This window comes from Mesitornis unicolor, unplaced genomic scaffold (genome assembly GCF_000695765.1).
Source record: "Mesitornis unicolor isolate BGI_N332 unplaced genomic scaffold, ASM69576v1 scaffold45157, whole genome shotgun sequence".
In the NCBI taxonomy this organism is placed as follows: Eukaryota; Metazoa; Chordata; class Aves; order Mesitornithiformes; family Mesitornithidae; genus Mesitornis; species Mesitornis unicolor.
Genome location: NW_010197912.1, coordinates 1 through 13,139, shown reverse-complemented (window position 1 = coordinate 13,139; position 13,139 = coordinate 1). Strand labels below are relative to the sequence as shown.

At 40.0% G+C, this 13,139-nt stretch overlaps 2 protein-coding genes across 2 annotated transcripts; one reads left to right on the top strand and one right to left on the bottom strand.

The window, feature by feature from the left end:
* Positions 1-1,214: 1,214 nt before the first annotated feature.
* Positions 1,215-2,557, bottom strand: MRPL32 (mitochondrial ribosomal protein L32). Its single transcript, XM_010188959.1, has 3 exons — positions 2,434-2,557; positions 2,051-2,232; positions 1,215-1,469 (listed from the first exon to the last, which is right to left on the bottom strand). Exons 1-3 carry the CDS (start codon positions 2,555-2,557, stop codon positions 1,215-1,217), a joined length of 561 nt encoding a protein of 186 aa, XP_010187261.1.
* Positions 2,558-2,850: 293 nt separating this feature from the next.
* PSMA2 (proteasome (prosome, macropain) subunit, alpha type, 2) lies at positions 2,851-9,310 on the top strand. The gene is made up of 8 exons (XM_010188958.1): positions 2,851-2,935; positions 5,204-5,280; positions 5,926-6,058; positions 6,469-6,591; positions 6,989-7,070; positions 8,210-8,283; positions 8,753-8,810; positions 8,893-9,310. The coding sequence occupies exons 1-8, from the start codon at positions 2,895-2,897 to the stop codon at positions 9,007-9,009; spliced, it is 705 nt and encodes a 234-aa protein (XP_010187260.1). The 5' UTR covers positions 2,851-2,894; the 3' UTR covers positions 9,010-9,310.
* The last annotated feature ends 3,829 nt before the right edge of the window (positions 9,311-13,139 follow it).

Genomic DNA, 13,139 nt, shown 5'->3' with positions numbered 1-13,139 from the left:
ACGCGGCTTCCTCCCCATCTGTCTGGAAGAGCAGATACCTGCACAAGAGCAGATACACTTAAGTGCCAAGGAAGCGCAGGGGCAATCTAGCCAGAGTTAAGTGTTGGCTTGCATTTTTTTGAAGCAAATAGCTATTAGACTGGCTGAGCTGTAGTATCAAACAGTACCATTCGTATATTGAAATCTAAACCTAAACTTGGTAGCAATCTTAAATGCAGCAGTGCTACAGTGTGGCTAAAGCTGAAGTGAAAATCCACAGCTAGGTGCTGTAAGCGCACCACTGAAGAGTACCAATGCACAACAGAGGGCAGAGCTTCTCCTTCTCTGCAGAAGACCCAAGACATTGTATGCTGTTTTCTGTGGTTTTCCAAGCAGACACAGACCACCCAGACTACTTAGGAGCAATGGCTGCAAAGAATCAGCTTTTGATCCTTATAAAATTTACACATTTCCAGTCATTATATTTAAATTAATTGTTTCATTCAAGAAATCTGTCAACTCGGGGAGGGGGCTGAGGGGTGGCGAGGAGGGGAAAGTCTTTTCATATCCCTTTAGGACAAAAAAAAATACTTTTTATATTAACAGCAAGAAACTCTTAACCTTCAGCCTGCTGCAGAAAAAAATGCAAATACTTCATGGCAACCACTACTTAGCTCAAAACCAGGAATATCACTGAGTATCTCAAACAGCAGCACTGTGGACAGATGTAGGCAAATTCTGTTAAGAATCATCCTTGTAAATATTGTTTGTCTGAAAAAAAAATGGGGGGGTAGGGGAGATCTGTTTGGTTTGTTGGATGGGGTTTTTTTCCAAAAGAGCAGCAGTCAAAAACAAAAAGCAGATTTCCCTAGGAACTTAACATACTTTATTTTACATCTGTGAAAGTTTTCCCTTTGTTAAAAAATAAATGTTAATTACAAAACCAGCATGGAACAATAACATACAAATTATTCAATGTACTGTACACAGATGCTCAAACCCAAGGTAGGTCCTGATTTCTTTTCACCTGTTGGCTGCTATGATGTATGACTGTATGCTATAGAAACAACACCTGATGCAACACCATACGGCATGGCATACAATTCAAGCAGGATTCCCAAACGTCCTTAGGTTTTCCATACTAACATTGAGTGAACAAAACAAGGAAAACATTCTTGAAAAACATGATCTTTCTTGCTACAGCAACTCTTTTTGTTAGCATTAGTTCTATGGCATCAATTCTGAACAAACCAAGACGGACGTTTCCTGGCTCTTTCAATGATCCGCTTGCCTTCATCTTTTTCTGTGGGCTTCTCTCCATCATAAAGGACAACAGTCTCTACAGTTGGAGCATTAAATGGTCCTCCTTCCTTTTTACCTATTTCCATCCGTATCAGTGAAGTTTCTTTTTTGACCTTTGCATAACAATAGCCACAAAGGACGTGTTTCTGTTTCAAGTTTCCACACTCAGGACAGACATCTATGTTCCTCTAAAAAACACAGTGGAAAACAGGAAATTTTGTAATTTGAACAACAACAAAAGAAACAGGGAACAATCATGAACTACTAAAAACGTTAAATAAAATACCAGAGAAATTGCTTTTTCAAAATTTGTTCTTCTATGTAATTTTTCTGTAATGTATTGCTACGCCAAGTGCTTATTGCTAAAAATAGCTCATGAAGTCAATACCTAAATCATTATGCCTACTGATGTCTGGAACATCAACTCAATTAGATGCACAGAAAGTGCATTTTCCATTTATACCAACTGTTTACCTAAAATTCGCATTTTGTTGGCTTGTACCTTAACTGACATATTTTATTTAACCAGACTACTGTCACACATGATGAATCTACCTGTTCCTAGTGTTCTGAAGATTACAATAGCTTTTAAGCTTACTCATAAACAAATTCTAGAAAGTTTTTTCAGTCCGTTGAACACTATATGATTCTCTAAAATAAGTTAAGTGAAAAACAATTGTTGTAAATCTTACTCCAGCATGCTTGTTTTGCATTACCAAAATAACTTGCAGTTAATAAGGTGGCAAGCCCATAGAAACTTGGTAATTACCTTTACTTTTATAAGCTTATTGGGATTTCTTCGTCTGCAGCGGTTCACTTCAATGGTGCGCCTTTTTTTTGGTGCTGCCATCCACAAGATGCTATCTAAGAGACTGGGCATCTCATCACTTTCGCCAGTATCGTTTACTGGCTGGGGAAGGACAGCTGGACCTTGGACAGCTAGTGCTGGTCCTGAAATGGGGCAAAAAAAAAGGTAATTCATTACAGCCAAGCCCCATTTTCGCGTGCAGCCGAGGAAATACGGACACCGATGCTACTGACAGCCCCAAAGCGTGCAAGCAGAAGCGGCCAGCAACATCCCCCACCCCATTCCCTCACAGCCGCCGATGTCGCCCTCTCCTTCAATCAGGACGGGAGCAGGTCGGTACCTACCCCAGAGCGGGCTTTGGCCCCCGAAGAAACCTGGCAAAAGGCTGCGCTCCAGCCGCCCCCAGCAGCGCTGAAGGAGACCGCAAAGCCGCGACAGCGGATGGAAGCCCACCCCCAGCGCCGCCATACTTCCACCCGGACTGGCCAAGGCCTCAAGGAGGGCAGGACGGTTGCTCGCCCGAGGGCGCACTGGGCATGTGCACCGGTCGCTGAGCCTTGTGGGAAACCGAGTGCCCCGCGCCCTTCGCCGCTTCACCGGAACGGTGGACTCCAACTCCCATCATGCCTCACTGCGTGCCTCTTCACCAATCGCGTCCCTCGGCGCTCCTTCCCGACATGCTCTGCTCTTCCTCCACCTCTTCGCCAATCAGCACGCTAGTTGTCTGCTCGTGTAGGAAGAGAGAGGAGTGGGCTGCGCCTGCGCAGAGGGAGCTGGTGAGGAGGGTGGAGGGGTTTGTTCCAAGATGGCGGAGCGAGGCTACAGCTTCTCTCTCACTACATTCAGGTACTTGGGGGGAGAGGGCTTGTAGGCCTGGGCTCTCGGCGGGTGGGCCAGCGAGCAAGGGGGAGGGTGGCGCACAGCTTATGCAGAGCGGTCTGGCGGCGGCAGGGCAGGACGGATTGGGGACTTTGCAGAGTCATTACGTCCCCGGCGGGTCCTCAAGGTCTGGGCCTGCCACCGTTGAAGGGGCGGCGATGACTCGACAGGGGTAGAAAGGACGATCGTGGGGGAAGCGACGAGGATCAGGCGGTTTTGCCTTTAGGGGCAGACAGCTGCCGGGGGTCTCCGTGAGGTGAATGGCTGTAGACGCCCCTGGGATAGAGGCGGGGGCTGAGGTGAAGAGTCCTGGTTCCACCTCATCTCTGTCGCTGACCTCGAGCCCCAGTGCAGTCGCCGCTTGTATCGTGTCTCGTTATTGTAAGTCAGTCGTTCTAGGGCCAACATAGGGTCTGTCTCGTCACTGGTAGTGCCTTTATTGCAAGTGTTCAGTTGAGGAAACTTAGGGTCCCCATGCACATGCTTTAGGCTGGGTAGTAATTTTTGTAATTCTGGCCTAACTGTAAGTGTGTGATGATTGTTGTATTTCGAGAGCTTGGTTCAGAACGAACTTTGCAGATGTGGGAATGACAAGAAGCCTTGGGATGAGTTTGAAGTCGTTCTTTCCCTTCCTGCTGCACTTTGCAGGCAGTGCTTTCCCTGCACTTTGTGTCATGCACAGCCTAATCATAGGCCGGTTGCATGCATAGGGTGGATACACTATTGGACTGATATCTATTAAAGTGTTCTCTAATACATACACTTGCAATTAATCCAGAGAAAAGGAAATAATCTTCCTTTTTTTCTTGACGCTGTTAACGTATCCGGAATTTTATTGTGTATGGGCTAAAATAAAAACAGTGCAGGAATCTCTGCTGCTTTTAGTAAAGTGGACCCTTAATGTCAGAGGAGATTGGTGGTTTGTAATTGCAGAGTAGGTTGCTAGAGGCTTGTTGCAGTTAAGCAAATGAAAGAGCTTCCAATGTAAAACTAAGAAGAGAATCATCTCAATAGTTGATGTAGCTGAACATGCCTGCTTTACTCAAGTGGGCTGAATTCTTTATTAGTTCTTGGAAATGGTTTCCTAATGGAGTTATGAACCTTTTGTACTGTGCAGAACCACTACAAACTCTGAAACTTGAAACCATTTGATTTTATACTCACACGGAAGAGAATACAACTAATTACAGTTTCCCTCATTCACCCGACCCTTGTACTGAGAATTATTTATTTGAGTTTGTTTACTTTTCAAATATTTTGCTAATGTTCTGCATATTTTAATTGCTAGCCCAGGAAACTGTTCTAGTTTGGTATTTTGTATTGGAGGAGCTGGAATTATTACTTTATCACCTACATTTACTATATAAATAACTGCGCTGATTATTGCTTGCTTTGTTTTTTCTAACTCCTCTAAGCACTGAGTTACATAATTTTCTATTTTACTTCTGCATCTATTAAAACAGCGGTGTCTGAAATACAGCCCAGAGAAAAGATCCCAGTTGCAAAATGATTTGTTCAATGAGTGATGGGCTCTACACTGTCCTTTGCCCTGGGGATTGAGGATGGACCCCTTTACCCACCTCCTTCCCACTCATTCTGGATGAGTTACTTTGTCAGCCTGACACCTCCTGCTCTGTTCTGATGAATCTGCGTTACCAGGACAAGGTGGATCATTAAAACAAAATGCGGGAATACCTTGGGACAGAATGGGAGCTGTTTCTGTCTGGTGCCATTGACTTGATATGTGCTTATCAGTCAGAGTAGCAGTGTTTTGCTGGTACCATTCAGCAGTGAACATCAGTGTCTTGAAAACTTTTGCAAGCCATGTGTATAATTCCATTTCAGTAGAAAGTCATGATGTGCTCTGAGGATTTTTCCACTGAGTCGAAAACTTGTTTAAAATGGTATAAGACTGGAGAACAGATTTGTCTGCCTTCGAGCTACATCCCAGTTGCTGCTTCCTGTTGGAGACACATTAGCTTTCGTCAGGGTCGTAGGCAGGTGCTGTGTGATTTTTTTCCCACTAGCACTGTGCAGCAGAGAGTTCTGTGCTGAACCAGCCCGGTTTTAGAAGATGTTATGGATCTTCAGACTTGTGGTTGGTTTTGTTTTTTTAATTCTGATTAGAATATGCTGATGCTAGCTTTAAAGAAGCAAATGAGCATCAGATTATTGTAGGAAAGATTCAGGCATATCATAATTATGCAAGTCTTACTTTTGCTTTTCCCTTTTTAGTCCTTCTGGAAAACTTGTGCAGATTGAATATGCTTTGGCTGCAGTGGCTGCAGGAGCTCCATCGGTTGGGATTAAAGGTATGGTAAGAACATAACTACTTTATTGAAGGATGCAGGATTCTGAGTGTCATTTGAGAGAACTAAAATAGTTTGGACTATGTACTGGGTCTTCATCTTGCCTTCTATTACATATTTTCTTTTTCTTTCAGTGGATTTTCACATGTTTTAGTGGGTTTAATATTTTCTAAATTTTTTTTCTGCAACTCAATATTTTTTTATAAAGAAGGAAGAGAGCACTGAGCTCCATGCTAGGAGAACAAAATTGCTTGAGTGATTTTGGAGACACTCAGCTGGTAGAAGTAGACATACTTTTTTTTTTTCTTTGCTTTTGTGTCTCCCCCTGTCCCTTAAGTAAATAACTCCCGCTGTGTGTCCGTACATATAGAAATGACGCATAAAATTACTTACAGTGGCTTGATTATTAATATGTGCTTCAGAATCTTTAGAATGGGATTATGGGAGCTGTGTGACTATTTAAAATGAGAAACAATGTGTTGGGTGGATTCATCCAAGTATGTCTGTTTAATGTGATTGTAAATTTGAAGGGTTTTTAAAAAGGGAGGAGCAAAATGCTTTGCAGTCCAACAAACTTGTTCTGTGTTTTGACTGCTTTCCGGAATTCTAGTTTAATATTTAAAAAACCCCAAACTTCTTCCTTTCCAGCTGCAAATGGAGTGGTGTTGGCAACTGAGAAGAAGCAGAAATCCATTCTTTATGATGAAAGGAGTGTCCACAAAGTTGAACCAATTACCAAACATATAGGATTAGTGTACAGCGGTATGGGTCCAGATTACAGGTATGAAAAAAATCTGTTTGTTCACCATTTAGACATATTTTCATACAAGAAGTGCAAGGAACAGAAACACACAGCAATTAGCTGTTTCTTTGTAAGTGTATAGCATAATACTGTGTTACACTGTATGTGAAATTCACATTGTTTTTCTTAGTGTATTCAATGCCTTGGCAAATAGCCTTCTATCTAAAGAATGAGTAGGGAATGAACAGCGGTGTAATTCAACCTTAGTTTCAGTTTAAGTATGTCAGAGATTACTCCGTTGATAAAGATAACCCAGCACAGTCTGTTTTCTTACACTGATGTTATGCTAGTTGTATAATTACTTAGCATAGTATTGATTATGAGGTTTCTGTTTTAGTTTTAACAGCTAGTTGGGATTTTTGACATATTACTTTTGTCTTTGTTGTCAGAGTACTTGTGCACAGAGCTCGGAAGCTGGCCCAGCAATATTACTTGGTTTATCATGAGCCCATTCCAACAGCTCAGCTAGTACAGAGAATTGCTTCTGTGATGCAGGAATACACTCAATCTGGGTACGTGGTTTTCTGAATTTTGACGTTGCTTAGACAGATTGTTGTTTAAATGTAAGGAATAACAGTTACCTGGTGATTCGGATTTTAGCATCAAAAAGGCAGTTAGTTTTTCAGTGGAGAATGTCCACAGAAAATAGGCCAGCTGGAGGAGAACTAATGGGCAGCAGGTGAGGTAGGGTTTTCATATCTTGCAAACAAACATGTCAGACAAGGCAGTATACCTTTGTTTTCGTGGTGTTGGTTGACCAGGCATTCGTGGTCACAGCTCTGGGCTGGTCAGAAGCATCTGGGGGAAGGTTAACACACCCAAAATTATTTAGTCACCTTTGCTTTTCACTGGTTTTCACATATCAACTGATTTGTTTGTTTGTTTGTTTTGGTTTTTTTATGCCTGTAGCGGTGTTCGTCCGTTTGGTGTATCACTGCTAATATGTGGCTGGAATGAAGGGCGGCCGTATTTATTTCAGTCGGATCCATCTGTAAGTATCTTACATTTGTAAATCCTGCTGCTTTTATAAAACATCTGAAACTTTATACATGCTTGTGGAATACGTTCTGTGATGAGAAGAAGAATGCAGAGCTAGAACAAAAGATCTCTTAATGTAACTTCAGAAGTCAGAATGAGGCAATTTCAGTAGGTGCTTAGAGCAAGCCTGGATCATTCTGTGCCTGCATGTTCCTGTACTGCTTGAGGGATGGCAGCTGGTTTTGAGGGAGATCACTACCCCTTTTCATGCTTTCTCACCTAGCTGGTAGTGACAGCAAGAGTAGCATTCTGCAGCATGTACTAGAAAAAAAAATTAGATTACTTATGTTGCTCAAGATTACTTACGTTGCTCAAATAGTTTTTCCCTAAACTGGATGGAAGGTAGTCCAAAATTTGTTGGATTGTGAAATGTTATGCATATGCTGTGGTATTTGGTGACAGTGGCTAATTTAAGTGACTTTATTTGCTGTGGTTGTACTGTTCGTCTGAAAAACTGCCTTTTGATGCATGTGGGAGTTGTAATGCTTTACAGCAAAAACAAATACGGTCAATGTAGTCATAAGCTTCAGAAATTTTAATTACTACCTGATGCTGAAATGTAAAAAGCAAAATGCAGATGTCTTGTGTAAGACAGCTTGTTTGAGGCATAGAACTGCTGATGGTGTTCATGCTAGAGAGGAGAATAGAAGTGGCTAAATACCCTATTTACTTGATATCCTAGCTAAGGTAGATCAGTGGCTGATTTGCAGCAAGTTGTTTACATTACTTAGTCTTATAAAAAACTATATGGAGTGAACCTCAGGAAAGATCTGACACTATTAATTCCCATGGGCGAACATACTATTTCTGTTTAAGGAATCCCAAATCAAACTATGCTAATGAATTACTAAATTCATCTTTAAAAGTAGTGGGAAGTTGAACATAGGTAGAGCTCTATACTCAAGTGTTTTGTACATTTTTACAGAATATGTTTCCATATCAAATTAGCCTGAAAGTGATCCAAAATAATCTCCTATATTCTCTGAACATTCAGTGTTTTCATAATTGCTTCTGTGCTTTTTACCAAGTAATTGAATACATAAAATTTGACTAAGTTACACAAAACAATTCAATAGATTGTTGCTTTTACAGGGAGCTTACTTTGCGTGGAAAGCAACAGCAATGGGGAAAAATTACGTCAATGGGAAAACATTCCTTGAGAAAAGGTAGCATATTTGATACTTGTCTGAAAGGATACTGTCTCTTTTGTTCAGGTTCCATGTGATACAGCCGATAAAAAATGCACGTTATTTCATTGTCAGAACTAAGTTTTACAATATGATGCTTTCAGTTGACTGACTTGCACATGCACATGAAATTTGCTTTATTTAAACTCCCAACTTTTGTGTTCACGGAGAATTATTTCAGTGCAATAAACATTATGTTCAACATATTTGTGGAAATATTGTTCTATACGGTGTCAGTCGGAAAAGTAGTGGGTTTTTTGTTGTTTTTTTTCTTTTTTTTTTTTTACAAATAGTAACTTTGCCTGTTAAAATCACAGTGCTTAAAAAGTAATATTTTTGTGAGAAATAGGAAAATTTTTGTAGTGTTTAGGTTTTTAGAAGCTCTGGGATTATTAGGATTTGGAAAGATGGTTGTCCCTTGCTGAAATATGTGAACTTCTGTTTACAGATACAATGAAGACTTGGAGCTCGAGGATGCCATTCATACAGCTATCTTAACACTAAAGGTTAGCCAAATATTTAAGGAATAAGTTTCTTTCTGTTGTGTCATCATTGATATGATTCACTGAACTGTGTTTTCTTTAATAGGAGAGCTTTGAAGGGCAAATGACGGAAGACAACATTGAAGTTGGCATCTGTAATGAAGCTGGTTTTAGGAGGCTTACTCCAACTGAGGTTAAGGACTACTTGGCTGCAATAGCCTAGTAGAAACAGAGCAAGGCTGTGTGATTCACACAAAGGTCTTTTTAATTTTGGCTACTTTTGGTTTTGTTCTGCAGTTTTTTGCATACTTATTTCTACGTGGTTTGTCTGAGAGATTTTTTTAAATACCATGAGTGCTAATGCAACAGCCCTAATATTGTAATACATGGAATCTTATTATAGATAATTCTTCCCCTTGATACATTGAATCTTTGTACACAAAATACTGTACAAAATGTAAAGTTACAATAACAGCTTGAAAAAGGCTAAAGAATAAAATTTGAACGCCACTGTTTTGGGGGAAGGTGTCTGTGTGTCTTTTTAATCATAGCTTGTTTATCTGTGTAAAGCTGAGGTTTCACAGAATCAGGTCTCTGATAAAAGATATTTCAGTATCTTTATTGTTGAGGAAACAGAATTTTCCACATCCATATCAGCCATGATGAACTCATGTTGGATCTTCTTTTAAAGAATTAAAATTTTGAATGGACAGGATAATTTTTTTCACATTGGAATGTTGTTTAAATGTTAAGTAATTCCCAGAATTGGTTTTATCTGGTGTGAAAGATCCCGTAGTTTCACAGAGAGGCAGAACAGTCTTCCATTTGAGATGTGAACTGTGATCTACTTGAGCATCTTGGTTCTTGACCCTCTTGGTCTTTGTATCTCAAGCATGTGTTTTCTATTACTTGAGTTATTTTCACGGCTAGAGAAATTGCACTTTTTCAGCCCTGAAATATTGTTACAAATAATGGAAGTAATAACCCTTACTGAAATCTAAATGTATTTATCACCATCAATAAAAATCAAGAGGATTTACCAAGCAAAATGAGAATATGTAATTACTTTATCCCTCGAATTGTGCTAAAGCATTTTATAACTTGAAAGACACCTCTAAAGGCGCAGGAATGAAAAGAGCACTTAATTTATGCATTGTGACTTTTTCAGATGCGTAACTAGATACTTGAATGTTGCGTGTGGATGTATGTATAGACGCATTTGTTACATGTGTAGAATCATCCAGGGTACATAGGAACACAAAATGTGCCTCAAAAGAAACAGGACAAATACATGTACTTTTTTCAGCAGAAGTAATCTGGTCTGCAGACATTGTAATTACTGTTTGCAAATTGTATTTTTTTTAAAGCAGTCTGATTGCTAAAATGTTTATAATGACCTGGGAGCAATGACTCGAGCACTTTGGTTGTACGTAAGGCTAAGCATGTATGGGAGCAGCCTGACAGGTTATGTGTTAGCCTGCCATAACTAATGAAGAGCATAGAAAGTATGAGCTAGTCTGCAGAAAGTAGTGTAAGCTAACTGATCTGTTCTTTCCAGTATCTGTCTGGTTTCTGATGTTTTATGTTATCATTAGGTAAATAACAATTTCTGAAGCATGCCATAAATGAAGCTTTATTTCCTAATGTCAGAAATAAAAGCTGTGTCCAAATGGTTTATTAAGACTTAGTCCAGATCACTTTTTGAGCATTCAAAAGCCAGGCCATGCTCTGATGATTATTCTAAAAGAAAAATGAACAACTAGGGACTGGAACTGGAGACTTCCTGTTGCTAGATCTTTAACTTGAGCTTTCAGAATCATTCAGAAAAGCAGAACACTACTTGAATATCCATACAAATTCAGTCAGTTTTTAATGCTATGTAAGTATGTAATTTTTAATATGTAAAAATACAGCTAGGTATGTAACAAAATGGTTAAATTGAACTGTAGTTGCTTAGTTGCCTCCTTTACTAGAAACAGTTGATTAGTGAAGAGCACCCTGTGGAAAGTAGTTGAAACCAAAGCAGTTTCGAATAGGTTATGCATTCTCACTTCCCTGATGGTAACTGAGGCAAACGAGAAAATGTTTTAAGGTTGGATGGGGATATGGTTTGGTTTCAGGGTTGGTTTTTTTTGGTGTGGGTTTTTGTTTGTTTGTTTTTAATAATTGAATGACTTCCATCCCTGTGGGAAGTGAAAAAGCAGTATCTTCCATTTTTCCCTGTGATTTAATGATTTAAATGCAGTAACTGTTCTGGATGTTCTGCAGAAACTGTTGTGCCCCGAGTAAGGAAAGTGCTGCCTTTCAGATACCTGATAATTGGTATAAATGAAGCTTTTGCCCGCTTCCCAACCCTGCCAGGAGAACAGACAACCATTACCACACAGGGTAGTTCTATTGATGTGTGTACTTCAGAAGTGCTGCTAGTTTTACTTCATGTTGTTATTGACCAACGTAAAGTTAGTACATTTGTCAGATATTCTGAATGTCCTCTTGTACTGGGTCGCCTCAGACAGTGCTTAGGAATGTAAACTGTTTAACTTAGTAAACTAATGTGTGATTTGATTATTATTCAATGGTGGCACATTTCTCTTTTGAGAACAAATAGAAGTGTGCCTTGAAAAAGATGAGAACCCTCTCACCAGGCTATCATAGCACCATATACATTAGTACATAGTCTCCTTTTATGACAGAAAGCTTCAAAATGATGGTCAGTTGTAACTTTCCTTTGAGAGTACTTTCCCTCAAGGGTCCTTTCCTCAGGCTGTCTCTCTGAGGTATGATCTCAGAGCTCGTCATTTCTATAGTAATATTTAATTGGTTCTTCTGTGAAATGAGAAGGGTAGGTCTAGATGGTCTATTGTTAGTGGTATTCATGTTGATGAGGCACCAAGCTGGTAGCTGTGAGATGATTTTTACTCTGTTAAGATCCGCTCCCTGATACTGTTCAAAAGCTCTCTGATAATACTTAAACCCTACCGAGAATCGGAGTTCATGGGGCTTGGTGTAATTTGGAAAGAATATGCAGAATATTTCAGGCTTTATTTTATTCATAACTATTCAGGCTTTATTTAGAGTATTAGATAATTTTCTTAGTGGTAGGCTGATAGACCTTGATATTGCACTGTTCTAATAGGGAAGGTGGTGTGATTTGGAGTGCGGTTTTTTTTTAAACTACTTAATCCTAAATGGAAGAAAATAATTGCCGTACTTGGATGACTGCATGTCTAGAATAGTAACTACATTTTATCTAATTTTTATTAAAGGAACCTTTAAAATGCAGGGAACAAACTTACATGTTTTTCCATTCTAAATCCCAGGAATGTAAGAAATAGTACTGTTTTAATTTGGAGTTGTATTTATCAAATAAAATCACTTCATGACCAAGAGATATTAGGGTAATGGAGTAGCAAATTATTATACTATTAGTTATATTAGCTTTGTTATTTTGTAAAGAAGTCACTGTGTAAAGTGGGGTCAAGGGCAAATAAAGTGGATAAACTGTTTGTTTGTGAGAAATGACAAATTACAAGCTTGATTACTTAAGTTGACCATGAAGTATGGATTTGCTTCACTTATCTTACTCCTAAAGCAGTTATCTGAAAGAAGAAAAGGAGACACTGGTCACTTAAAGTAGGTAACGTTCTATGATTTACATGTCTTGGAAGATGATCTGCTCCAAGGAACTCAGGATAGCAACACCTAAGAGAACACTGAATTTCCCTGGGTTTTAACTAGTAGGATGGGGATCTGAGAACAGCATGGTTCCCATGTTACAGAAGATACAGGTGCAGTATCTTACAACTTGTTTTGGCATACTATTGTTTTGAAGAATCTTGTGACATCAGAGAGACAAGTAAAGACAATTTACTCACTGTAGGAACCAGCAGTTAGCAGTAGCTGGAGAGAAAAAATCTTTCCTATGCTGCTAAGGAGCATTGCAGCATGGAGAGAGGCTATAGGCTAGAGAGAGGTCTACTGCTTGGAAGCAGGCAGCAACTCAGGGCAAGTAAAGAGGACACATGCTCATGTTTAGGACCAGATTGTTTAATAAGGCCCGTTTTTGTTATGTGAACTTCATGGACCTAATGCATTGAGCTGTTGTTGCCTCTTCCCCTTTGAAGTTCAAGCCCCAGGCTGGTATGTCTCTGGTCTTTCAGACCTAATGGAATGTGTTTGCTCCTTAAATAAAGGCTTTTTGGGATAAAGTATGTATTTACTTGAGGACCGCCCTGACTCCGACTGCAGACTCGCCGGAGAGGAGAGCCAGGCCGGGCGTGCTTGGGCTGCCGGCGCGGCAACGCGGGTGGGGCGGCTGTCCCCGCCCGGCGGCCCCGAGGGAGGTGCTGGGCC

Excerpts from the sequence above, each read along its gene's own strand:
- MRPL32 (XM_010188959.1), bottom strand. The coding sequence starts at position 2,557 with ATGGCGGCGCTGGGGGTGGGCTTCCATCCGCTGTCGCGGCTTTGCGGT. Across the intron at positions 2,233-2,433 it reads GGGCCAAAGCCCGCTCTGGG|GACCAGCACTAGCTGTCCAA; the intron begins GTAGGTACCGAC and ends GCCCCATTTCAG. Across the intron at positions 1,470-2,050 it reads ATAAGCTTATAAAAGTAAAG|AGGAACATAGATGTCTGTCC; the intron begins GTAATTACCAAG and ends TGTGTTTTTTAG.
- PSMA2 (XM_010188958.1), top strand. The coding sequence starts at position 2,895 with ATGGCGGAGCGAGGCTACAGCTTCTCTCTCACTACATTCAG. Across the intron at positions 5,281-5,925 it reads TCCATCGGTTGGGATTAAAG|CTGCAAATGGAGTGGTGTTG; the intron begins GTATGGTAAGAA and ends CTTCCTTTCCAG. Across the intron at positions 8,284-8,752 it reads AAAACATTCCTTGAGAAAAG|ATACAATGAAGACTTGGAGC; the intron begins GTAGCATATTTG and ends TTCTGTTTACAG.